Source organism: Pantherophis guttatus, chromosome 5 (genome assembly GCF_059756535.1).
Source record: "Pantherophis guttatus breed Tessera chromosome 5, ASM5975653v1, whole genome shotgun sequence".
Lineage (NCBI taxonomy): Eukaryota > Metazoa > Chordata > Lepidosauria > Squamata > Colubridae > Pantherophis > Pantherophis guttatus.
In genome coordinates this window covers 31,628,438-31,655,729 of record NC_142067.1, presented here as the reverse complement: position 1 = coordinate 31,655,729, position 27,292 = coordinate 31,628,438, and the positions used below count along the sequence as shown (strand labels likewise).

At 39.0% G+C, this 27,292-nt stretch overlaps 2 protein-coding genes across 5 annotated transcripts in view; one reads left to right on the top strand and one right to left on the bottom strand.

Annotated features, from left to right (window-relative positions):
• CFAP44 (cilia and flagella associated protein 44) overlaps positions 1 to 5,635 on the bottom strand; it is a 59,452-nt gene extending 53,817 nt beyond the window's left edge. For 3 of the 4 annotated variants that reach the window (XR_015734408.1, XM_034411849.3, XM_034411856.3), the window contains exons 1-2: positions 4,213 to 5,635; positions 362 to 433 (exon numbers count right to left, since the gene is read on the bottom strand). Coding sequence is in view for 2 of the 4 variants with exons in the window: in XM_034411849.3 (XP_034267740.2) it covers positions 362 to 433; positions 4,213 to 4,252 (112 nt within the window). In the remaining 2 variants the exon portion in view is untranslated. The remainder of the gene's footprint in view (positions 1 to 361; positions 434 to 4,212) is intronic. The other variant, XM_087894825.1, reaches the window with a different exon arrangement.
• On the top strand, positions 4,937 to 20,225 carry ILDR1 (immunoglobulin like domain containing receptor 1). The gene is made up of 8 exons (XM_034411879.3): positions 4,937 to 6,286; positions 9,253 to 9,423; positions 12,732 to 12,881; positions 13,793 to 13,912; positions 15,649 to 15,795; positions 17,485 to 17,589; positions 18,286 to 19,103; positions 20,020 to 20,225. Exons 1-8 carry the CDS (start codon positions 6,229 to 6,231, stop codon positions 20,059 to 20,061), a joined length of 1,611 nt encoding a protein of 536 aa, XP_034267770.2. The 5' UTR covers positions 4,937 to 6,228; the 3' UTR covers positions 20,062 to 20,225.
• The last annotated feature ends 7,067 nt before the right edge of the window (positions 20,226 to 27,292 follow it).

The window sequence follows — 27,292 nt, the reverse complement described above, 5'->3', positions numbered from 1 at the left end:
ATTCAGTGCCATCGAACTTTGAATGGTCACTGAGTGAATGATCTTACGCTGAGGAGTAACTGTGGAGAAAAAAAGTCTACTGATTCTTATTACTGAATTAGTACATGCATTAATTCCATCACTTACACCAACACAACAAAAATGATAGCAATATATGGTTTAGCTTTTTTAATTTTGCTAAGACTAAATAGACTTACAGGATAAAGCACATTTAAACTAGCAGCTCTGTATCATCATCTATTTAGAAATGATTCCTAAAGTACAGCAATTATTGCATATTTCTATCTGTGGTATATCTTTATTTTAGTAGACATGTCACTTGAAATGACACTTCCTGTAATAATTGGTTAGCAATACTCACCAGCTGATGGTTCTTTGATCTCTTCCTGCTGTTCTGCTACTGTTGGTGCCTCTTCTGATTTTTCACTTGTATCTGTAATATCACAAATATTTAGATATCCCTTTAATAGGGCACATTTTAATCATCTAATCCACAAACTCTACATTTAACTGTCCAATTTGTTCTATGGTGCATAGACAATAATGTATATTTTACTATATACATTATTAGTTATATTAATGGAACTTTTTAAAATCAATTTTCAATCAAGTTGAAGGATTTCATGGAGCATTTCTGATAACAAAATCATTAGTGTAGTTAAAACTTTTATTCATATTACATATTTAGAAAAATATATAATCATCCTTACTTTCAAATACAGAAATAGAACATTAACACATTTGCATTAACAATTTATATTTTTTTAATCACAATGTGATTCTAATGCATAACATGAATTTACACATATTCACCACTTTACTGATTGTTAAAAATTCATACCTTGGTACTTGAAATTCCATGAAACCCACAAATAAATTTTGAGACTGAAGTTCTATATAATTATATATAACAATTACTTAATATTTCTTGCACAAAATTTTTCAGACACAGAAAACATTTGAAGACATGGGAAATTATTGGGGAAAAAAATATAATTTTTAAATAAGTTTCCATGAAGAATTCTTTATAAAATAGATTATCAGCCCTCCTTCCATTTGGGTTTCAGGATTGGTCATGATACTAAGTGGCATTGATCACATTAGTAGATGATCTCTGGCAGAAGCAGGATGAGGTGCTTCTCTTTGAACTCTCAATAGTTTTTGATACTACGGTATCAATCATGGTATCTTTTTGAACCATCTCCAGGGGTTGAGAATGAGCAGTACTATGCTTCCTTCCTCCAAGGAAGGTTCTATTCAGTTTCGTCTATGGCCCTTGCTTTGCAGGACTTAGTATTCTTCCCACTTCTGTTAACATCTACACAAATCCACTAGGTAAGGTCATCCACTGGCACAGGGTGAGATAGAATCAATATGCTGATGTTACCTAATTTTGCATTTGCAACCCAGGCTGCCCAGGTGATGTGCTAGATGTTGGTGTCTGGAAGCTAGGGTGGGAATTGGGGGTGTTGGATATCCATCTCTTTTCTCAATGGGGCTTTGTATCACAAATAGAAACAGTACACAGTTTCGAAGTCTTCCTCAATTCACAGCTTCTGTTTGAGGGATTGGTAGTGGATTTTGAAGCTAGACCTTTACATAGCTTTTCACTGTGTGCCACTCCTTCCTGGATCTGAAGGATTTTCTGTCACTCCGACCTTAGTCACTTCATAGATGAACTATTGCAATGCACTCAACAGAGGGTTGCCCTTAAAGAGTTGGTGCAAAATGTAAGTGTTGGCAGGTACATTATGAATGTTTCTTGATCTGCTTATTACGTATCTGCTCTGTGAGCTGAATTAGTGTTAATATGTTTTTAGGTTCATTTCAGGGTGTTGGTGGTTAGCTATAAAGCAATCCATGACATGGACCAGATTATTTAAAGGACCACCCCTCCCCAGTCATGCCTACAGATCCCATCAGATCCAGGAGGACAGGAGATCCCAATCATTAAAGAATACCTTCTTTTCTGTCACTGTTCCTACCCTGTGAAATATCACCCATATCAGATTGGTCTTATACATGACCCTGAATACATGGCTGTGTTCCCAGATTTGGGGGCTAGAATGTCCATTGGATCTTGAAAAACTGCTTTATTGAAATACTGGTACCTGTATTGATGCATTTTTTTAAAAAATCTCATCTGCAATTGTCTATTTTTGGGCTGGTTTTTAAAAATTGTTAGTTTCTCAGAGTTATTCATTTGAAATGAGCATCCATATAAATTGACTGAATGAATAAACAATTCCACGGTTTTCAAGCTACAATTGACCTGTTGCTTGACAGCAGAAGAGTAACTATCTAGTATCTCAGTGAGCTAAGGGATTAATTTGAGTGGTTAATCATATTTAAAACAAAAACTGCAATTTTCCTTTTCAATGAAAAACTACTGAATTGTATTTTCTTGAATTAAATTACTTGTATACTTGTTTCTAAGCATGCAGTTATGGCATAGTTTGTATGTACAAAAGTGTAATTTCAGTCTTTATTAGAACAGTGTAATGCTATAGGAACAATATTAATCGAAACTTGTCACAAAGCACAGAAACTCCAAAGAAATTCTTATGCATGCTGTTGTTTTTACTGTAAATTTTGATGGCTAAACTTTTGATATCCTAATGTGTTTATTATTTACAACTTCTGAAAGTCCCAAATTACTTAATATATTGGAAACTGCTTTGAAAGAGTTTTTTGGAAAGTTTAGTTCATTAATTTTTTTTGTAGAAAGTTCAGTTTATTTTATTTGTATAGAGTCACATTAACAGAGATATTAGTAATTTGCAAAACTTTAGAATATATGACAAATCTATGGTCTTGTGTTTTTAAAATGTAAAATGCATATCTAATGATCATGAGATGAATTCATTGACTGATTTGTATTTGTTTATTGCCCACCTCAGTGGATATTTAGGAAGGCTTAAATATCAGTGTTTTTATGCTAGAGATATAATATATTTGAGGGCACTCTGATATACAAGACCTGGATGTCTCATTTTGGTTTAGTATCCATCCTGCTGTTAAAAAGATTTGGGAAACCAAAGTGAGGTTTCAGGATGTAGGGTGATGATATTGAATTACATACCAAAAAATTATGAAGATGTGTGTGGACATTTTGTCTGCTTGGAATATACCAAAATAAAGATAATTCTGCACAGACAGAAAATTATCATTATGGAATTACAATCCTATATTGAAGAAATGTATTCATACTCCACTACTAAATTAGCTGTCCATAGACAAATGGAAAAATTGATCAATATGAATTCTGTGTGGACAATGATTAACTTATAATTTAAAAACTAAGCTACTTTACACATTTTCTTATTTCCTTTTTTTATACTTTATACTTGTTTTGTATTTTGTTGTATATTTTGTCTTTTTCCTTCCTCACTTGCACATTATAGCAATAAAAATTAAAAAATTAAAATTTAGTGTTTGGTACACCTCTGTATAGTAACTGCACTTGCTAGGAATGCCACTCATATATCCGCTAAAAAGTAAAGCAAAAGTACCAAATGTTGCATTTAGCAAAAGTCAGAAAGCAACAGCAAGAAATGTTAACTTAAAGCTATGTTGCATTTTTATAGCAAATCTGAGAAATACGCTTATTTCTGGATTCTGCATCCCCTTCCCCAAAGAGAGGAAAGAGTCGCCAATGGAGGTTACTCGATCATGTTTTAACATTCTCCCTCTTTTCAATTTGAAGATGTGATTTCCACAAAGTACTCCAATGACTCTGAACCAGTGGTGAAATCCAATTTTTTTTTACTACTGGTTCTGTGGGCATGGCTTGGTGGGCATGGTTGGCTTGGTGGGCATGGCTTGGTGGGTGTGGCAGGAGAAAAATACTGCAAAATCTCCATTCCCACCCCACTCCAGGGGAAAGATACTGCAAAATCTCCATTCCCACCCCACTTTGGGGCCAGCCAGAAGTGATATTTGCCAGTTTGCCAAACTACTCAAAATTTCCACTGCCGGTTCTCTGAACTGCTCAAAATTTCTGCTACCGGTTCTCCAGAACCTGTAGGATTTCATCCCTGCTCTGAACCTATTTAATATTTCAATACATGCATTTGCCTGCTTTTACTCTATTCTACTAATGAGCAGCTCTTTGCTATGAGAAAGGGACAGTTTCGGGGGCGGGGTATTTCAAGGTCAAGAGAAGTCAATTCCAAATTTAATGTCTTGGCGTGGAGAAAGCGGGAAAGTTACCTTTTGCATCGTCGCCCTCGGGCTCCCCACTCGGCTCCATTGTAGGTTGACACTGGTTGCTGAGCAACCAAAGATAGGCGCCCGAAGGTATCTGGGAAATTGAGTTTCAAAATTGCTCGTGCTTAAGGCGCCTGCGTAGAGTAATAGGATCCTAGTGGTGGCTTTAGTAGGTATTTTCCCGTAGCGATTCGATACTTGTAAAAACTTTGCTTCTGTATTAACTGGTGGACGTAGGAAGTTATTTTGTACAGGAAGGAGACGGAAAAAACATAAGCAGGTTTGGAATGGTGGCGATAGTCCCAAAGATGCTTTTTCAAGAAACAACTGGACCACCAACATGACCTGATGACTGAGAATCTCCATAGACAATGGTGGCGATAAATTGAAGCTTGAGGAATAAAAAGCAAATAACAATCAGTTTGTGTATTGAGGTCCTTCTTGCTTACTTTCTACTTCTGCTGGACTGCAACTCCCATAATCCCCGGCTGCTACTCCCATTCATTGAGATTTACGGAAGCGCGGAGGCTGTTATTTGATTAACCCGAAAATGCCTCCGTGCTCAAGAAGTTTCCTCTTTAACAGCGCGTTAAAAAGAGGGTGCTTGTTCCATTTGTTACTCAGTTTTAACAGTTGCTGAACGGGATTTTTTTTAAAAAAAATCCCAACACATTCCTAAAAAAAGGAACGGCTCGTTTATAAATTCCCATCTCCCACGGGAGTTGCCGCCATTTTCCAGCCGACAGGCTCGTAAACTTTCCAAAGAGCTGTAGAATACTCAGCAATGCAAATGTAGTAATGGGAGAAAGTTGCACCTGTTGATTTCTTCACTCGGTTAAAACATGCTGGAAACTTAAAAGCGGGGCGGGAGGATCAAGCAAATGAACTCATTTCTTCTACAGTTGCCAAAGGCGTGGCCGCTGCAACTCTGCGCTGGCAATTGTATTTTTTAATTTTACTAGGTTAATGGCAAAGTGTAACGCAGTTGAGGAAATATATTCGCCGCAGCAAAACCCCAAACTGTCCAGTTTTCTGTTAGGGACAATTAAAAGTTTTCAAAAGATCAAGTGTTTCTGGATTGAAAAGATCCAGATTGAAAAGATCGGGGCACAATCTTTTACGAATGCATGCCCAGTGAATAAATCGTCCCCTTGGGCACAGTAAGGAGAAAAATGTGCATGTTGATGGTGTGTCTACCCACACCCACACATACCTCTTTGGTTTAAATGCCAGTATTCGGGAATACATTTTCAAAGGGACTACACCAGTTTATTCAACACGAAGGGTGCAACCTTGTGTTCACCTACCATCCCATTCCATCAAATTTCTGCTGGTGTAAGGCGATATTAGAAAGATGGAAAGGGGAGGAAATAAGGAATCGGAACTGTCATATTAATTAGCACCAGATATAATAGTTGGATCCATAGAGTTTGCGACTCCTCGCCTTATGGGATTCCAACTAGTGTACTTAGCGTATGGCTTGCGGGGTCGCGCTAACCGAGACGATCGTGTTCATTTAATAACCGCGGTCCAGTTCCTTATACGTCGTGAGAACACCGCCGACATAAATTCCAATATAGGGAGAAGCTGCAAGCGGGGATGGTGGTATTGCATTCCAATCTTGCTCGCTACCTTCTCTTCGGCATCGGGCCCCAAGCCGTAGTTGGAACAGAATAATGGACGGCGCCCTTCGGTGTGAGCCAGCAGAGGTCTCTGCTCACGCTTTCCCAGCAAGCTTCAAGGAAGGAGGGACCCTTAGGGCGAGCGCGGCACCTGCAGGCATTCGCCGCGGAGTGCACCTACAGGGAATGGGAAAGTGCCTCAGCAACAGGTGCCGGAGAAGCCTTGAACGGAGGAAGTGGGCGCTTGCTTGCTTGCGCTGGGCCGCTCCTCCCCCGGGAGAAAGGTTCGAGGGTCCCTTCCTCGGCTGCAGAAAAACAAGAAAATTCGTGGAATTAGCTTTTAGGGAAGGGCGGGCTGAGGTTTACCTAGAAACTCCGGGCAGTGGGAGGAGACGCCATGGCCTGGATCTGGCAGTGGCAATTTCAAGCGCTTTTTATCGGCCTCACCTCGACAGGTGAGTCGACAAGAGGGGAGAGAAGTTGATAGCTAAACAAAAAGGACTCATCTCGATCTTTTCTCTTGCTTTTAGCTATTAAATTGAGGGAAAAAAACCCCTTACTTTTTTATTTTTATTTTTATTATTCGTATTTCTATGCCGCCCACTCTCCGAGGACTCCTTACCTGGTTCTTCCCCGCTTGTCTTTTTTTTTTTTAAACCAATTTCCTCATCAGACAGCCTGGAGGCTGAACAATTGATCAACCCTATTCAGATATTTCTCAACTGTTTTAAATTATTTAAACTTTGCTTGAAAGAACGGAATGTTTGCTGATGTAAAAATCGCACTTTGGGGGCTGGAGGAGGTTTGGCTAGGAACTAGAGATCTGGTTAATGTCACCTCCCTATATTCCAGTTGTAAACTTGCCTGTATGTAGAGATTTGTATATAGTACATAGATACTGTAGAAGTTTTGTCTAAGTGAAAATTGTTAGAAATTCATATATAGTAATTTTTCTTTAGATGAAAATTGTAAGTTAACTGAATGCATAACTTTGGATTCACAGAAATACAGTATGTGTGCAGTTTATTTTGTTTTACTATTATTGCTCCTGGGTGAAACTTTTCTCTTGAGGACAATACAGTAATTTGAGATGAATTCCAGGCTTTCCCCAATAGTGAAATAATTAAAGTCACATACCCTCCTAATGTACATGCATCACTTTTATATTTCCTGTTTCTCACAAATTCTTGCTTACACATCATATTTGCAAACACAGCATGCAAAGGAGTTTGTATAAAACATAATTTAAAAGTTTGGTGGTGGCTAATGTGATTAGAATATGTTTCAAGGTATGTGCTTTGCCAAGTGGTAGGAAAACAAAATATGTCGGTTCCAAAGATTATGTACTTTCTTCCATACTGAGAGAGGAATATCAAGAGAATGGAAGAGCTTTAAAAAATTATTTCTTTCTGACCATTATCTTAGAGCACTGACTGCAGAGGACTAACAACTACAATTTTTTTCAGAGTTGCTACAGAGATCTTTTGAGGTGTCATTTCCTCAATAGTGTCTTATAATATCACCAAGCCCGAGCTGTTGTGATATAAAATTTATGTTTGTTGATAATTTGTTACCATAGCACTGGTTAAATGATACAGTAAATTCTATAAAGCACTAAATAAAATTAGTCTATGGATGGATTTCCATCTCGGCCTAAAGAGAGTGTCACTATATTCTGTTCTTTCAAGGATATTCTTTATGGAATTGACTTCTCGGATCATATATGGAGGCCTGAGGTCCTTCAGATGTTATACAATTATGTCTTCCAATAGCTGTAGTTTCAATAGAGAAGAATGCAGGTAGATCAACAGTGTCTAGAAAGGGAATGTGTTCTATTTAATTACTGTTTTTCAAATCATGTTCCAGTCTACAATAATAATATACAGAGCTCTCTTCATAATGGTTATTTTTTTTAAGCCCCACCTTGAAAAATATTTTTCCCCAATTCATTAAAACTTCTCTGGAGGTATAATACTTAGATTATTTGCTGTCCAAATGTAATAGATTCAATAATGTGAAAAGACTAGGCTATTGAGGTATGCAGATGTTCCAGTTCAACAGCTGTAATAGCCACTCCATTGGAAAAGAGCAGTGTAGCCCGCAAACTCTATGGGATAGAGGAAGCATTCTACATAACTGAGAAACTGCTTTAATATCTCTCCTATAGAATTACTTTAAGTTCTGTCTGGAATTCAAAGGAACAAAACTGCTGAAATAAAATGAAATGTTCTAGTCTCTGTAGTCAGTACTATTTGAGTTATTCTACATAAGGCAGCATATATTTATATTACGTTATCACAAGTACTGTGATAGCTTTCATACTGGAATATTTATTTTATGTTATCTTGTATACCTATGTGATAGAGAGTTCACTGGATTATAGCTAAGATAATAGGTATTTCTAATATAACACTATAAGTATTAATAATTTATTTTACTTGAAAAAATTATAAAACCACCCAATTCATACTTTATGACTCTGGGCAGTTTCGATCAATACTTTTAAGATATTGCAAGTTTAAAGCATTCCCTTTTCAGTGTGCCCCTAGAATGATACATATTACACCTCTATTCTGCAATCATTGGTTATGAATTTGCTTTGGGATCCAATTCAAGCTGCTAATTTTGACCTTTAAAGGTGCTAGTTTTGACCTTCATGGCATAGGTTATTTGAGGGACTGCCTCTGCCTGATCACATCTGCCTGCCCCATCAGGTCTGCAGAAAAGGCATGTTGCAAGTACCATCTTTTAGCAAATCACATTTGGTGATCCCAGGAGGCAGACCTTCTCTGCTGTGGTGCCCACCTTATGGTATCTCCCCCTCCCCAAATAAGCTTAGCTCCTTCCCTTTCAACGTTCTACAAGTCTCAAGACCTGGCTATGTTATCAGGCTTGGGGGTGGGGGGAGGGTCCCAAGAAGATTTTGCAATTACTCTTCTACACTGCATTTGCAGTGTAGCAAAAAATCTGTAGAGGGAGATCAAGTGGTGATTTCAAAAATGCAACAGCTATTCCATGTTGCTGTTAATTTTTTTTGTGGGTAATGTAAGAGATGACCAGGCTGAGCCTGAGGGTGGGGTCAAATGCATCATCAGTCTGGAGTGAAAAAGATCTATGTCCAACCCAGCTTGAAGCCCTTTGTCTCTTGCATAGCTCCAATTTGGCGTCATCACTAGTAGATCAGATTCTTGTGTATAGATAGAGTGAAATAAATTTGTAGTACTTTTGAACCCTATGCTGGTTCCTGATTTCTTGAACCTGATAAATATTTGGAAACAAAATTGAAGCTTCTTTTTTTGCAGACACTAAAACTGACTTCACTTCTACTTTCTCTTCTTCACATCTCTTTCCTAGTCTGGAACTATAATATTCAAATAATATCCCAGAATACAATGTGATGTTTGTGTTTGTACCTGTATAGGTTGTTTCTCTGTTCTCGTGACAGTGCCGGATACTGAGAGATATACAACTTTATTTGCGTCTGTGACCCTCCGATGTGATTATAGTACTTCAGCACCACTGCAGGATGTAGTTGTTACTTGGCGCTATAAATCTTTTTGCAAAGATCCTATTCTTGATTACTATACTATTGGTGAGTACTTCTGCTAAGGATCAGCCAAGGATTACTATCTAGCATGATATAAGGAAGGAAATAGATTTTGTTTTCCATGCATAAAATCCCCAAATAGTTCCCCTGGAATATACCATGGCTGATGCATCAACAAATTGCTCAAAGAAAAAGATCTGAGCTCAAAAATAAGGATGGGACATTAAAAAGAAAAGACAGAATTTGAAATGCCTATATAGAATCAACCATTTACTAGGCTGCTTAGTTGGATATGATATGACTGTGATGGCGAACCTATGGCACGTGTGCCACAGGTGGCACGCAGAGCCATATCAGTGGGCATGCGAGAATTGCCCTAGCTCAGCTCCAGCGCCAACCAGCTGATTTTCGGGCCCACCGGAAGTCAGGAAACAGGCTGTTTCCAGCCTCTGGGGATGGGTGGGTGGGTGTGGAAGACCCATTTTTCGCTCTCCCCAGGCGCCAGAGGCTTTCTAGGAAAGGCTTTCTAGCCTCCCCTCCCCCCCCAAGGCCTTCTGGAGGCCGGAAACGGCCCGTTTCCCGACTTCCGGTCCCACCCCCCAAGAAAGCCTCTGGAGCCTGGGGAGGGCAAAAAACGCTCAGCATGCCAGCGTGCTAAAAGTGGGGGAGTGTGGGGGAGTTGCATGCGCGGGGCACATTAAATTAGGGTTGTAGGCATGTGCGTGCACAACCCCCCGCGCTCCTCCCACTTTTGGCTCACTACGGCAAAAAGATTAGCCATCACTGTGATATGATAAAACATGCATGACAAATTAGATGCAACATTTCAAAGAAATAGCCCCAATTTGGCGGTGGGAAGAATGGGAGAACACATCTATAAAATGTACTCCATGCTATTGTTTGAGAGAGAAGTGGTATAAAATTTTTACAAGTAGTATTCAACTTTGTCAATAATTGACAAAACAGAGAACATAGTAATAAATGTTGAAAATGCTATGAAACAGAAGAAAGTGTCTACTGTATGTGAGAGATATGTAGAAAATCCCTTAAGTACAGGTAGTCCTTTACTTACAAAGTTCATTTAGTGATTGTTTGAAGTTACAACAGCACTGAAAAAAGTGACTTATGACTGTTTTTCACAGTTATGACCTTTGCAGCATCCCCATGATCATGTGATCAAAATTCAGTTGCTTGACAACTGGTTCATATTTATTTATGACCATTGCTGTATCCCAAGGTAATGTGATCAACTTTTGCTATCTTCTTGCAAGCAAAATCAGCGGGGAAGCCAGATTCGCTTAACTATATTATTAAGAACTGCAGTGATTCAGTTAACAACTGTGGCAAGAAAGATTGTAAAATGGGACAAAACTCACTTAACAAATATCTCAACAACAGAAATTTTGGGCTCAATTGTCATAAGTCGAGGACTTACCTGTATTGGAAAAAAAATCTCTCATTCAGAGAATTTGTAGTTTTTAAAAACTACATTTTTATTAAGCATAATCACAGAAAATGTCAATAAAAAAATAACTGATTTATTAAGATACATTGCTTACAGCTGTAAGGATAAATTTTGGACAACACTGGAAGAAAAACAGTACAATTGGGAACTTAATTTTGGGGAATATGCAACAATGATGAAATTAACATTAAATATACATAACAAATGTTTAATTAAATTTAAGGAAGAATAAATTCCATATATTATGCAGCATGGTAAATACATTTAGAGTATAGTTTCTAATATCAAGAGTTAACTGTAAATCAGCTGAAATACAAAGAGGAAGGTCAGAAATTAACTATTTACGTATATTATTTTAAGGGTGGTTTACTCTTTTTTAACATTTATATACAACACAATGAAAAATTTGGTATTGAGCACAAAAACAGTATACTTGATGATAGTATACTTATGATAGTTTTTATATCATAAAAATAATGTAATACACCCTGCTTGTATTTTTTATTAATTGAACAGTTTTATAACTTCAGTAATTATCTCTTTATTCATAGATGATTTTTTTAAAAAAAACATTTATTTTGAATAAAATAATAAGCAGAGAGTACCGTTGATGCACGTTTTAAAACGGGGAAATGAATATATATTTGTTTATACTGTATTATTGCTAAATAAAGTTTTAGCTGTTAAAAAAATAGCCACTTCCCTGGATTGTGGTTCAGAAGTCCACCTTTTGTATCTAGTGAGGTTTTGGTACTACAAGGCAGATTGCTTGTCTCCAGAATGAGATTTTGAATGAGGGGAAAGCTTTATTATAAGCCAACCTGACATGAAGCAGCAGCACCTAAAGCCACAGCTGCCAAGAATCTAATGATTGTTTTTTGGAATTGAGAATAGGGGGTAAAAGATAGAAGCATACAAGACACCAAGAGCGACTATGCACCCCTCCTCCCTGTCACCCACTGTATCTGGGTCTGCTTTCCATATCCAGAATGCTACTCCCCATCCTCAGCAAATCACTCCCCTCCAAACTCTGCCAATTCACATACAAGATAAAAGATCCCATCTCTATCCAAACTTTCCAAGTCAGAGTTAGGAGAACTATACGAGTAATGGATTAAATTAAAATGAAACTCATTGTTTATTATTACTTAGAATTGTAATGGTCATTGTTTAAAAAGCCTACTAGGTCCATCATTTTCCATTTCCATTTATTGACAGATCCCAAGAGCTTGGCCTTTATTCAGTTATTAGTATGGTTGACATAACATACTGTCCTATATAATGTATTTGCTTGTTTGCCGTTTGATATGCTCTGTTAACCCATCAATTGTTTGTATAGTAAGACATGCTTCAAATGTAGGGCTTATATGACATAAGAGACTTATTCTGTTACAGGTTTGTCAGCTCTTGTTCCATTTTTGCCTACCAATGAGTGTGGCACACCACTTGTTTACATCTGCTTATTTCAGTTGTCTTCTGACTTTTTTGCACCAATGGGATATGGTTAGGATTACCAACCATTGGTTATCTGTTTTCTTTAAAAACAGCAACAAGGATATTGCGCCAACTGCTTAATTCGGCAATGAGCAAAAATGTTTTGGAAGTGAGATATTTTTTGGAAGTGAGATTTTAATGCTAGTGTGGTCAGAAAAGGCGGAAGTGATAGTTTTTTGACTTTCTAAATCTGTTGTAAATATTAGAACTTGCTGCAAACCTAAAAATCAAAATTAAAGAACCCCTAAAGAACATAAAGAACTTCTTCAAGAAGTTTTGATACTTAATATAATCCTATTTTTTCTACTGCATTCACTATTAAAGGAAATTATACAAAAGTGCAAGAAGAAATCGGTTCCCAAATAGTATAAATAATTTGATATTTTATTTACAGCCTACCAGGCAAGCCTAGATCTTGGCCAGGATCCTTCCAATGACTGCAATGACAACCAACGGGAAGTACGCATTGTTGCTCAGAAAAGAGGTCAGAATGAACCAATACTGGGTGTTGATTACAGGCAGCGAAAGATCACAATTCAGAATAGTAAGTGATATTTGGATATGTTAGCAGCCTCAAAAATCCCTTTCAATATAGTCTAATAAGTTATGTATTATTATGTAGTACAGTATGCTTTTGATCCTCCTTCTTTCTAATGCTTTATGCAATCCTCATTCAATTCTGTCATCATACCATGATATATACTAGTGTTGGCAAACCTTTTCGGCACCAAGTGCCGACACCGGAAACCAGAAGAGCAACTGCCTGGTGTGCATGCGCGCGCCGGGAAGATCATCTTCCAGTTTCTAGCGCGTCCATGGTCACCGGCCACCTAGTCTTCCGGTTTCTGGCGTGCATGCACCCGCGAAGACCAGCTGGCCGGTACACATGTGCACGTTGGAAACCAGAATATCATCTTCCCAGTGTGTGTATGCACACATCGGACAGCTGTTCTTCCAGTTTCCAGCACACCCGTGCATGTGAAGACCAGCAGGCCAGCACGCCGGAACCCGGAAGAGCAACGGGCAACAGCTTGCATGTCCGGAGAGATGGCTCTGCGTGCCACTTCTGGCACACGTGCCATAGATTCACCATCACGGATATATATGGTAGCAACCTTTGAATTTCTAATTTGATGGGCACCAGATTAAAATAAGAATTTTAAATGATTGTTACCAGTAAGAATTTACCAGATCAGTATTTATGCAGCTTAGAATTCTTTAGCACTATTTTATGTCCATTGTACAATAAATTTTCCTTAGGATTCTTTATCTGCATTAATGCAAATTAGCAGAGGGTAATATAAGCCTCCAATTACACTGGTGCCTGAGCACTGCTCAGGATTACAGTTGTTGACTTTTTATAATTGAAAATAATTATTTTGTTATTCAGAAATTTAGGTCATTATCTGAAACCAACATTGGTGGGGCTTCATTATGTTGTTTTCCATTTTATAGGAGCAGATCTTGTAATTAATGAGGTGATGTGGTGGGACCATGGAGTCTATTATTGTACCGTTGAAGCTCCAGGAGACACAACTGGTGATCCAGACAAAGAAGTCAAGCTCATTGTTTTGAGTATGTAGCATCATTTTGGGGGGGGGGCAAATTTTAGGATAATTTTTTCTCTCTTGGTGCCAACCATGGTGTTTTTTAGTAAATAAAGGAAATAACACAAGAATTGTACATGATCCTCAAGATGCATGCTATTAAGTTCAGCTGGAAATTCCTGATGAATACAGCTGGATTGCAGCATTCGATTAACTATGGATATGTTTTTTTAAAAGTCATACCTCATCCCTATGGGTGGTATGTGTCTTCTTCATTGTTAGGTTCTCTATCAGAGGCCTGGGAATTTGAGGGTTCTTAGTTGTTCTTAGCATTCTACTCTTTTGGACAAACAGCTCTGGTGTTGTTTCTGGGATCTATTCAAGCCATTCTCCCAGCCTAGGAGTCACAGCTCCAAGTGTTCCTTGCACCACTGAGATCACTTTGGCGATTACGTTCCACATCCTCTCTATTTGCTCCTTCAGGTCTTGTACTTCTTCAGCTTCTCATACTCCTTTCTGATGTTGCTGTCACTTGGCACTGCTGCATATATCACCACTGTTGTCCTCTAGTCCTTGTCTATTGTCATAATGTCTGATTAATTGGTTGGTACCAAGGTTGGTACTGACCAATACTTCATAGGATCCTGTGGACCAATGCTCCACAGGATCTTAACCCACAACTTTCTGTGGAATCTCATATCTGGAGTTGGGATATTCTAGCCCATAAATGTGCAGATGTTCCTACATATCATACCAACTACTTGGTTGTGCCATTCAGTGTATGCTGTTCCTGTCTGCATCTTACACCCTGGTACTGTGTGTTGGACTGTCTCCGGGTCTGTTTCTGTATCTTAGGTCCTATCTAGTGTGGAAGACCCTAGCTTCTACAGAATCTGAGGCTTAGTGCCTGTTTTGAGTTGCTATGATCAATGCCATCTTTTAGTCCAGCCATTGGTAGGATTTCCTGATGTCAATCATCTCAGCTATCTGTCAGTGATACATCCCCACGCCATGGCACTTCCTCTGCTTGATCTTCCTTCCCATGTCTGCTACTACTACAGGCATTTTCTCAACAGCTTACCTTTGGGTGCTATCTTACTGATGTATTCCTGGATGTTCAGGGTCTGTTGTTACATTAAGTTTTAATGTTGTCTTACTTGCCTGGGCTTAGCTCATGTGGTATTAACTGCTACTGCATTCTTTCAAGATCATCTATGTGATTCCTACATCTGTCCATGATTTCAATATTTGTTTTAGTGGATTAATGCAAATGTATATTGCTGTTTGGATACTTTGGAACAATATTGTCTAGCTCTTCTATGAGCATTACTTATAACAAGGCATTACAATAGAAAATATAATGACAGGGCTGAAATATCTAATTAATCCTGGAAGGAAATGTTTTAAAATCATATTAGTTACAGTAAATTATCATAATAAATAATGGTTCAGGATATTTTCATGGAACCTTAGGTGAACACCTTCAAATTTGATTTATCAAACTAGCTAATTTTAATAAGACTAAACTGTGTATAATTGAAGAAGAAAGGAATCGATTTCATTCTTTTCCTTACAACCACACTGAAAGATGTGGATGAACTGAGATTTGAATCATTCTGTCTGAATGTAAGCACTTGATATGAAAAATAACATCAGGAAAAATTGGGAACATTTTCTCTCAGACTGCGAGATGAGGTACCTAAGAATGGAGAAAGCAATGAATATTGAATAATTATTTGGGGGGGGGGCTTTTACTTGATGCAGATTGGCTTACAGTACTCTTCATCATCCTTGGTGCCCTCCTCCTTTTCATGGTAATTGGAATATGCTGGTGTCAGTGCTGCCCACAGCATTGCTGCTGCCATGTGCGCTGTGCCTGCTGCCCAACTCGTTGCTGCTGCAATGAAAAAGGTAATCCAGAATCCTTAGAAAAATAATGCATAAAAGAGGTGTATGAAATGTATGTCACTTCCATATGTACTTCAGTGACTTCGGGAAGTCGGAACCAAAAGAAATCATGGCAAGAAGGTACATTTTTCCAGATTTAATGTCCCTCAATATTTCATTTGTTCAGTTGTTTTCTATTTTAAAAAATATTTAGAACACACTTTATGTGTATAAAAAAGAAGTATCCCATATAAAAAATACAGTAACAGTAAACTTCATATAATTAAAGTTGACCCACTGCAGAAAAGACTTTAATTTCTGTGCCTACCAGTCTAATTCAGGCAGCAATATGAGGAGGACCTTTGCGGATTTTAAAGTATAGACAAGTAGCATGAAGGGAATTTTAATATCTCAATCCCTATGTTTTGCAACCATGTTTTGTTTGCCATTCCCTTTCTCTACATATTTATGCCATTTGTAGATTTAATCAGAGCTTTTGTCTGCTGTGAGGCAGCTTTTTGAAATAATGGTCTGCTTTTTTAAAAAAACTTGCTTGGGGATGAATGTTTGTAGTATTAGCATAGAAGAAATGCAGCAGGGCTTGCAAATGGTGTGGACACTAAGTACCTCAGAAAAAATGGTTGGCAAGGCCTCAGAAGTTCTGTAAGACTTCCTTCAATCTTTAAGTATATAGAACAGCTTTTTTTCAGCCTTTCTATTTTGGAGGAATCCTTGAAATAATGTTCAGGCCTCAGAAAACATCCAAATAAAAGTTGCAAAAAACTGAAAAACTTCACAGTAGAATTCACTTCTACACAATCCATGTTTTACACTGTTTGCAATGACAACAAAGTGGAATGCCAGTGGCTGAATTGCAATACATAAAAATCCTCACCACTGGAGGCACTAGCATTTGTGTAACAAAGTTTGGAAAATGATTTTTTTGGGGGGGAGGTTCATAGTCTCTCATGGGACCCCCACCAACCTGTCATAGAACCATCTACTGTATTTTCTGCAGTTCCTACCATATAATTGAGGTCTAACCATAATTGCTTTGTTCCTTCAATTAGATAGATTCCCCTGAAAAGGAATGTAAGAGGCTTTGGCTGGAATGCAAAAGTTGAAAGACCTGTCACTTTCATATTGATAAAGTGAACATGTATCTTAAATATATCTTAAATCGACAGGTAATCCTTGACTTACACAAGTCAGTTGAGCCCAAAATTTTCATTGCTAAGCAAGACAGTTAAGTGAATTGCATCTCATTTTATGACCTTTTTTCCACAGTTGCTAAGCAAATCACTGCAGTTGTTAAGCAAATCTGGCTTCCCCCTTTAACTTTGTTTGTCGGAAGCCAGCTGGAAAGGTTACAAATGGTGATCACGTGACTCCAGGACAGTGCAACTGTCATAAAAACATGCCAGTTGCCAAGCAGCCGAATTTTGATCATGTGACCATGGGGATGGTACAATGGTTTTAAGTGTGAAAGCCACTTATAAGTCATTTCTTTCAGTGCCATTGTAACTTCAAATGGTTATTAAACAAATGGCTGTAAGTCAAGGACCACCTGTACTTTAAAACAAGTGAGGATGAACCTGATAATTATTATTGTAACTCTGCAAAATACAAAGCTATTCAACCAACTTGACTGTTCTGTCAGGAGTATTTAAATTCATAAATGAACAATATCAATTTTATTTTTCAATTCTCTAGTCCTGGAACGGCACCACTTCGTGAAACAAGCTAAACAACTTCTTCCGTGGATGACACACCACTCCCAGTCATCTTCATACCAATTAAACCCACTTTTGCAGAGAGGTAGGAGCCCCAAGGGATGCTGTCCCTTTGTTGAAGCATTTGGTTTTTCACTTGATTTAGAGTGTTTCCTCTATGAAATTATAATGCTTCTTTTCCCAGAGGCACAAGAGTACAATGATGGAAAATATATGGGCGGTTAAAGGATGTTTTTTTTATCATTTGAAGCTATTTGTTCATGAAGATCAGATAATATTAAGTGTTCAGTTTACTCTCTGGGACAGATTATACTGTATCTACTGTCCTGAGTATTGGCTTTCTTTTCTGTCTATTAAATTTCTAACTTTAATGAATATTACACTTGAATATATTACACTTGAATATAACCAGAAAATATCCTGCCATTGGCTTTTTGCACCCCAATACTGCGGTGTTATGTACAATTTTTAGAAACTTTTATCCCTTTGAGACTTGGGGATAGACATGATTAAGTAGCACAATGCTGAATCAATTGAGAGAAGCTATCCTTTTCAGCTTGTGTTACAAAAGTGCCTTGTATTGCAGAGATCCTTTGTGCTCTGTGCAAAAGTAACTTTTTAAGTGTGCTGTACTCAGAAGTATGCCATCTATCAAAACAGCAGAAGCATGATTTGATCATTAAGATATTTATATCTTGCTTTTCTATCCAAAGGCACTCTCTGTAGCTAGTAATTAATTTAAACATTTTATATTACATTTTTTATCATTTATGTTCTTTAGACGTATCTCTCCAAAGCAGCCAACCATTAATGCCTCCATTTGCCCAAGTGCCCTCTAGCAACAAGATCTTGGATCATCTTGAATCCGAGATCAGGAACCTTAATCTGTCTCAGCCTGTACTACCTTCACATCACATTGGAAGCAGTCAGCATCCCAGCATTCTCTCTTCTCTGGGCTCAGAGATTGTGGAACGCAGAGTAATCCAGTTGCCTCCTATCATTGAGCGTATCCCGTCCTCTCAGAGATCTAGCAGTTCCTCACGACCAGGGAGATTTACACATATTCCAAGACCTCGGAGCAGCACAAATGAAAACCACAGGGAGGAGAGGAGATGGCATCGTCGTTCATCTTTGGATGATGATTCTCCGTCCAGCTATGATCAGGAACTATGGGATAGGCATAGAAACAAAACTGAATCACAAAGATATGGCAGCCATCATGGTAGATACCGGAGTTCTGCAACAGATGTAGTACCCACCTCGCGAGGCAGAAATAGTTCTGATTCCCATCTTGAGACAAGAAGAGGGTATTCTGGACAGCAACACTCTGAGAGAAAAAATCAACAATCACAACGACGAACGTATCAACGTGACAATAACTTTGCTCACCAGGATCGACGACGGCCTCGCAGCTATTCTCCACCATCCTCCGGGGAGTCATGGAGTTCCTCTGGAGAACAGGACTATTCCCGGAAAAACAATAGGCCTCAACGTCAGCATCGTTCCCCAGACTGGCAGTATGAAAAACCACCTAGTTATTGTTCTGTTGAAGTTACCCCAACCAAGAACAAGAAACTCCAAAAGTCGACAGAACAGTCGGTAAATTATGATATCATGGCTTTTATGATTACTTGAATTATTCTATCTTGAAACATACATGCTGGTCTGTAACAGAGACAGGAAATAGAGAATGGGATGGAGGGTGATGCTTCATAGGGGAGATGCGGCCACTAAGAGGGCAAAACTACAGGGTCCAATAAGATGGTGGTGTTTGATAGTAGGGATTCAGGACATGTCCTCTACTAGATCTGGTGGGGCAAATAGAAACAATGAAAGAAAGGTGGTACCTCAAATAGCCTGGCCCTCTGCCATGTAGCAAGGGATATAGTGGCTCAGTGGCTAAGATGCTGAGCTTGTCGATCGAAAGGTCGGCAGTTCAGCAGTTGAATCCCTAGTGCCGCGTAACAGGGTAAGCTCCCGTTACTTGTTCCAGCTTCTGCCAACCTAGCAGTTCAAAAGCATGTAAAAAATGCAAGTAGAAAAATAGGGACCACCTTTGGTGGGAAGGTATGAGCGTTCTGTGCACCTTTGGCATTTAGACATGCCGGCCACATGACCATGGAGATGTCTTCAGACAGCGCTGGCTCTTCGGCTTTGAAACGGAGATGAGCACCGCCCCCTAGAGTCGGGAATGACTAGCACAAATGTGCGAGGGGAGCCTTTACCTTTTATGCCATGTAGGGCTTTATAAGTAATAAAGTAAAGCTCTATAATGCGTTCCACCCAAATCAAAGAGAAGCTCTTCACTGCTGTCAGCTTCTTTACACTCTCAAAATTCAGTAACTATTAAATAGCATCAAAACGCTAAGGATTGGATGGCTTCAAATCATGCAAGTGTAAAATGTAGTTTAAATTAATCATCCCAAAATGATGAAGTGCATTATAAATGGCTGCTGACCTGTCATCTTTCCTGGCCTCTTACTAATGGCAGGTTTTTTGGTTTTTTTTCTTCTAGGAAAAAGGCAGCTCTCGCAGTGGGATGAGTGTCGTCATTTAGCCTCTTTATTCTGCTACTGTATAAAATGAGATTTTGATGGCTGCCTGAACAGCAGATTTTCATTCTGGCTTTTAATATTATTCACTAAGTACAGCAGTCAGTAACAGGTTTATTTCTCCATCACCACCAGACTGCACTTTCTTGTATTAAAAGTTTTTAATTGTTTTTGCACTTTGAAAATTGCAGTAAGATTTTTTTATTTTACAAAACAAATACTGAAACATTACGTAGATGATTTCCTTGCCTGGATCTTGAGGTCTTACCTGGATCTTAATACTCTTATTAAGAATACAAAGCTGCAACGCAGGTAATCCAGTTGCCTCCTTAATTGTTCATTAATTGGTGGGGTAGTTTCGGTTACTCCAAAAGATAATGCTTTTAATCTTGGGTAATGAACTACAGAATTCAGTCTTGCTTAGTACACATATTGTGTACTAGGATATTTTTTAAAAAATTGAGTCAGGAAGATTTCTAGAAAATTTTGAGTGAGAAAACTTTCAGATACTAGTGCATATATTTAGTATCCACAGTTTGCACAAGTCTCCGCGCTACATAATTTGATGTCAACAAAAATGTAGCCTAATTTATGAGTTTTGAACATTCAAAAAAACTAACAAGTTGATAAGTGAAAAACATTTTGCTGTAATGCTGGGCAGTAGGCAATAAAAATAACACAACAATGTACTTCTGGTACATCAAGGAAAACGGCTAGAGGACATCTCTAATGAGCCTTAAAGCATGTCCAATCACATTTAGACTGAATCATTCTAAGTCTGAGGCAGCTATTCAGAACTGCTCAAACTACTTTTGTTGTTAGGAAATAAGGTATAAAGTTGGGTGTAATTGTTGGAGTGATGCTGTTCAACTTAGTTATTAATGATTTACATGAGAAGTTGTGAATGATTATCAGGTTTGCAAATCATACAGAACTAGGTGGGAATTACTAATATGCTTAAAGAGAAAACTCAAAATGAGTTTTGTTTGTATAGGTAACGTAAAGCTAGAAAGCAGGTAGATAGTAACAGAATGAAACTAAATGATGGCAAATGCAAAGTTACTCATGAAACAAATCAAATGCACCAAGTGTAAGATAGGTGATACTAAGCTTGATTGTAATACTTGTGCAAAATATCAAGGAATAGTAGTTGATTAAAATCTAATTGTGAATCAGCAGTATGATTAGGTTGCAAAATAAGCAATCTGATGTTAAATTTCATGAAGTATAGTTTCCAAATTAGGAAATTTACTCATTTGGTTACATTGTATTGCTCAGACTCCATCTTGATTACTATGCTCAGTTTGGGCACAAAAAATTCAGAGAACCAGAGAAGGGCAATGAGGATGATAAGTTGTCTAGAAACTAAGTCTTTACAAAGAGGGGATGAGGAACCTATTGCACCTGGACAGAGTATGTGAATTTGATTAATAGTCTGCCTTCAGGATCTTTGTATCCATCATGCCTCCTCTGATATCACTACCTTCTCTAGATCGAGCAGGAAAGTCAACAAAAGGTTCATACGTAAGTATACTTGAATGGTAGTAGAATTGTTTATGAAGTCAGGGGTCTTGATAAAGCAGGATTTCTGATTGTGTGGAAGCCTCTAATCACAGTAAAGTTTAGGATAGGGAGGTCAAATATGGGTGAATTAGAAAACATATGAGGCCCCATCCTTCTTGCATTAATTTAGCTTAATTATAGATATAACATCACTATGTAGGGATTATGGACAATTGTACAGTATTGTAACATTGTGCACTGTGGAAACTGGCTTCTATCATTTGTCGATTTAAACCCAGCCATATTTGAAAGGAGGATTAAATAAATAATTTGAAATATGGTGTCTGAAAAGCTTATATTAGTAGGGCCTAATGTTGAGGTACTGTTTTGCGGGTGGATTTTTAATGCACTTTTTAATGGAAGAGATAAAGGATACAACAATGTTTGTTCATTATGTGTCCACTAAAAGGGAACTTAAACCTTACCTTTATCTCTCTCACTTTCACTCTGGAAGCTGATTCTGGTCCTGTTGTGGCATGTTCTTGGTGAATGCACTTGGGAGTATGTGTCAGCCAGGAAAGGAAGACAGTCTGATGTGTGACAGTGCTTGAGATGGTGCTATCACGCCATGGGGAGATTTTCACTAATTTCACCAATGTTCTTTTTGGGTCTTGCTGGTCCCTTGGTCAGTCCCAGAGGGGAGCAGGGAGCTGATCCTGTATAGACTGTCAAGAAGTGTCAATGGTTATTGCAACCAGAGTTTCCCTTCCCTTTCAATTTTGGTGAGCAGAGTGGGCCTGCCTGAAGAAATTGGTGGCCATTAGTTACCAGAATTTTTTTTTTTAACCTAGTTGGAAGTTTCTACAAATGATAACGTAAAGCACTAGTAGAAGGTTCTTGTATAGCTAATAGGGTTAAGGATTTATGTCTAATCAACCTGAAGCTACCCTGGTCTCTCCATATTTGAACCAAGTTCAAATATATCTGATTTTCCAGCTACTTTCAACATAGTATCTCCAACTTTCGCTTTCTATGAAGTGAATTCCCCCAGTATGGCCTTACATAAGGACCAGGGAATAGAAAGATGGTGGTGAATAAGAATGGGTGGGTGTGGATACTGCTGAGGGTCTGAGTACAGGAACAGAGTAATTATTGTTATTAAGAGTTTGGGATGTTTGTGCTTTATGACCTTGGAGGAGGTGATGAGATTGGGACAGGAGACACTGTGGTTCCATCAAGCTCATGACAGGGAAGGAAGCAGAGGACTGGCTGGAGATGGTGGGCTCAGTGGTTAAGATCTTCCTATCTTCCAGCCCTCAGTATTCATCCCAAAGACCTGTAACAAGCTGTAGGTATAATCTTGAGGAGCAGGAGAAAATCCGCAACAAGAAAAGTCAGATAGAAGTAATTTGAGTCCAAAGCAGAAATGTAACTTGAGAAAGCATTGAAGATAAATGGAGGAGGTACTTTCAGATTTTCAAGTTTCTGTTACTATAACCATATAATAAAAATATTAGTATTCATGACTAGTTTCCTAGTCCCTGGTGCCACCAAGGATCTAATGACCTGTTCTACCTTGAATGACTGACAAAATCTGGTGATCAGATCCATTTGATTCCCTAGCATCCAGCTGTTACTGTTGAACACCAGGGTGCTACGTAATAAGACTTGATGATTTGATTGTGGATGAGGCTCACACACACCTTCCCCAACAATAGGTATTGCTCTGGTCACCATTCTAGGACTTTGCAAGGTGATGTTGCTGCATAAAGATGTGTTCAAAACTCAGTCTTTTATACTCAGTCTGTTACACAAAAGTCTCATAGTCTATAAAATAACATATAACCTTTGCCTTCAAGATGTTATTGCAATAGTTGGGTGGAAGTGCTGTTTCAATGTGGTTGCTCCTTTTGTAGTTGCTGCAGGCAAAGCTCCTAGTCTCTGGCAGGACTCCCACCAAGCTGTACTGCTCATCATAACTTGTGGTCTTGGCAGTTGAAAGTCCTCTTGCTTGCTTATAATAGTTGTCAGTCTACAGATACAGCCTCTGCTTCATCTGTAGGCTGTTTGCTTTTATCTTTCCTACTATACACACACCTCTTATTAGCTTATGCTTTTGTAAGTTCAAAAGACTGGGTGGGGTTAAGCTACTGCTGCCCTGTATGTCCTTGAAAACACCAGGCTCAATTAGCCAGGCAGCTGGAACACTGGTTTGAATGCCTGGGAGTGCACATCTGAGGAAATGAATCAATGCATGCCTAGGGGAACGGAGGGGGACTGCTTGTCTGCATGACTGCAGCTGCTTTTCAGACAAGCAGAGAGCATTCCCTCATATGGTCTGAAGTCACCTCACTGGCTTTCATGACTAAGAGAAAGCTAGAATTCATAGTTGCCTGGTTTCTAGGCAAGCACCTTAAACACTACACCAAACTGTTTTTCTACGTATAATCAAGACCTGAGTGAGGCTGGAAAGGGCGGGGGGAGGAGTTGTGTTCTCTTTTTGGAGATATATGTAACTGTCCCCGTTCTTGAGCTCTCAGCAAATTTTGATACCTTAGACCAGAGGTTCCCAAACTTTCTGGCTCTGCAGACCGGCAGTGGTGGCTGGCAGGAGGAGGAGATGGTTTCGTGCGCGTGCTGCTTATGAAAACAGAGTTATGCATACATGCACACCACTTGCACAACTCAGTTCCCCACAGGCTGCAAACCAGTACCAGTCCGCAGACCAGGGATTGGGGAACCCTGCCTTAGACCATGAATTGCATTTCAGGACTAGTATGCAGTTTGAGGAACAAGTGACAACTCTGACCTGGAAGGCATTTCACCAATCAATTGAGTGTGTCGTGTCCATACCTAGACTTCAGGAGTTCCTTAAAATAGTCACGTGCTTTTTTACTTCATGGTTGAATTGTTATACTGCATTCTACATGGGACTGCAACTGGTGCAGAATGCACTAGCATAGGCAGTTACAGACATACCACTCTGTATTTATAAAATCTCTTTCACGACATGCGTTGGTTACTGGTAGGCTTTCAGGTGCAATTCAAGTATTGGGTAACACACATAAAACCTTTCATGGTATCAGGCCTGCTTGTTTGAGGGACTATCTATGGTTGCTATGGTTTCCTATGGTTGCTGTCCAATATGATCTAATAGCATTGGCATATTTTGGGTCCCATCAATTAAGCAGTGCCACCTGATGGAACCCAGAACTGGGTCATCTCGATCATAGCACCTGCCCTGTGGGGTGATACCACCATGGATCCCGCCTTGCTCTTATTTAAGCAATTGAATTAAAATGGAGCCCATCTCCCAAGGATAGGTCTAGAGTGGATGGTGGAGCCATCCAGCGCTGTAATGATATAAGGAAGTTTTTTAATCCAATAAATAAAAAGTAACTGAAAACATAATTAATTTTTGATACTTTTTAATACTTTTCCACCAGTATTTTGGGAATATTTTTGCATAACAAAATGTTACTATGTAATTTAAATCATTTGTTCAGAACGTCGATACAAAATAAAAGGAAAAATCTGGAAAAGTGTCATTTTGTTTTCTCCCCCTAAAATATTTTATGTCAGCAAATAGGGTAGACTGTTGATGCTTTTCTCTGTGGGGAGATCTATTTTGGCCACATGAGGACAAGCATTTGGAGAGCTGAAACGATGAGTTTCTGGTATAGGAATGCAACATCTGACATGGTTAGTCATAAATTGGATTGTCATAAATGCCATGGAAGAACTAGTTCATTAGCATTGAAGTTGTTTGCATACATTGATCTAAAAGTCTCTAGAATAGTTCTTGCTTCTATGACTGTGTCAGTGATGGGAGGAGAACAGGCAAGTGAGGAAAAGACAACCTTATCACAGCACTTAAATGTAGGGTTAGGAGTGTGACTGCACCTTCCATTCCCAAACAGATGTGTAACTTGAGCTCACCACCTGTGACTCCAGTGAATGCTACACAGCATTTGTACATCATCAGTCACCTGGTGCTCATCAGTGGTCGTGGGAGAATACAATAGCAGTGGCTCTATTTCTGGCAATTATCTCTTGCTGGATGTGATGAGGAAGGAGTTTTCTATTCTGGACTACAAATGTGCCAACACTCTTCTTTTCCATTAGCCCATCCTTTGAGTTTCCTCTTGCTTCTTGTGTTATAAGCACTGAAATGGGCACGGAGCAATGTTATAGCCTTTTAGCTTACCAGTTAAGAGGCGCATGCCCCATGTATATGCTCTGTTGTGGGCTGCAAAAGATGACGGGGGGGGCTGACTGTAGGTTTTAAGCAGGGGCGGGTTTCAAAATCCATCACTACCAGTTCGCTTGTGGACATGTGCTCACGCGCACACAACACTTATGCACATGCGCAGAAGCATCTGGGTGGGTGGATGGAGTCTCCTGCCACCACCGCTACCGGTTCACCCGATCCAGGGCAAACTGGTAGCAACCCACCACTGGTTTTAAGTCACAAAACTGAAATTGGCCCAGCTTGTTCATATACCCCTATTTATCTTATCAATCAGTGGCCCCCAAAATGGCCTTTTAGGCAACAGGGACCGGTTCCATGGAGAAAGGTTTTTCCGTGGGACAGAGTGGGCGTGGTTTCACATGCTGCCTGCATCCCACGGATGGGGCTTCGCTTGTTTGTGCAGCCTGGTTTCTGACATGCCGCGGACTGATGCTGGTCCATAGACCGGAGGTTGGAGACCCCTATTATAAATAGAACATTACTATTTAATGATGGATCACTTCAGAGTGAACAAGTGAACAAGGTACAGCACTAAATCTTCACATTAAGATTTTTTTCATGAGTACATTGAATCAAATGTACTCATGTACTAAAATATACTCATGTACATTTTCATGTAAAAAATGTACTCAGACTCATGTACTAAAATTTTTTACTACCAGTTCTGTGGGTGTGGCTTATTTTGTGGGCAAAGTTTGATGGTCATGTGACAAACAATTCTTTAGGATTTAGCAGAGGTACTGGTCTACCAAGCTTTTAACTGCTTGCAGAGCCGTACTGATCTACCCATTTGTTTTTGGAGCATTCTGGTCTACCTATTTGTTTTTGGAGTGCGCTGGTCTACCACCACACTGCCTTTTACCGCTGATCAGCTGTAGGGCGGCCCTTTGAAGCGCTGCGGCAAGAGTTTAAACAGTTTTTTGCCACTCTGCCACCACCGAGAGCATCGGAAACCGTTTTCAGGCAGCTTAGCCTCAATTACCAATCTACCATCACCAAGCGGTTTAGAAGGAGCGGCTCGGTTCTAGCTGATCATTTGGGAGGCTTCTTGGCTTCTCAATTTAAAGCTAAGGTGTCTTGTTTTTTTTCTCTCTTCTTTGTCAAGTGAGCCCTGATTTTTTCCTTCTAGCTGGGACTCGGGAGGCAGCAAATAGATTGGGGACGGGGCCAGGCAGAGGTGGTATTTACCGGTCTCCAAACTACTCAAAATTTCCACTATCGGTTCACAAGAACCCCGGGGAGAACCGGTAGCAATCCACCACTGCATTGAATCTTGAATATCTACAATATAATTTGACTAATGTACAATTCTTGTGCTGGGAAACAATTCTACAGAGAATCTGTGAATCATTAATTATCTCTACTACAAGATAACTAAGAAAGAGTCTAATACAAGTCCTTATCTCCATATAAAACAAATACTACAAATGAACTATACACTCTAAAGTTAATATGTACTAAATTTCTTTGACATATACATA

Bases quoted from the DNA above. Each gene is read 5' to 3' on its own strand.
- ILDR1 (XM_034411879.3), top strand. From the start codon at position 6,229: ATGGCCTGGATCTGGCAGTGGCAATTTCAAGCGCTTTTTATCGGCCTC. The intron at 12,882-13,792 runs GTAAGTGATATT...TCCATTTTATAG, and splicing joins AAAGATCACAATTCAGAATA to GAGCAGATCTTGTAATTAAT. The intron at 19,104-20,019 runs GTAAATTATGAT...TTTTTCTTCTAG, and splicing joins AAAAGTCGACAGAACAGTCG to GAAAAAGGCAGCTCTCGCAG.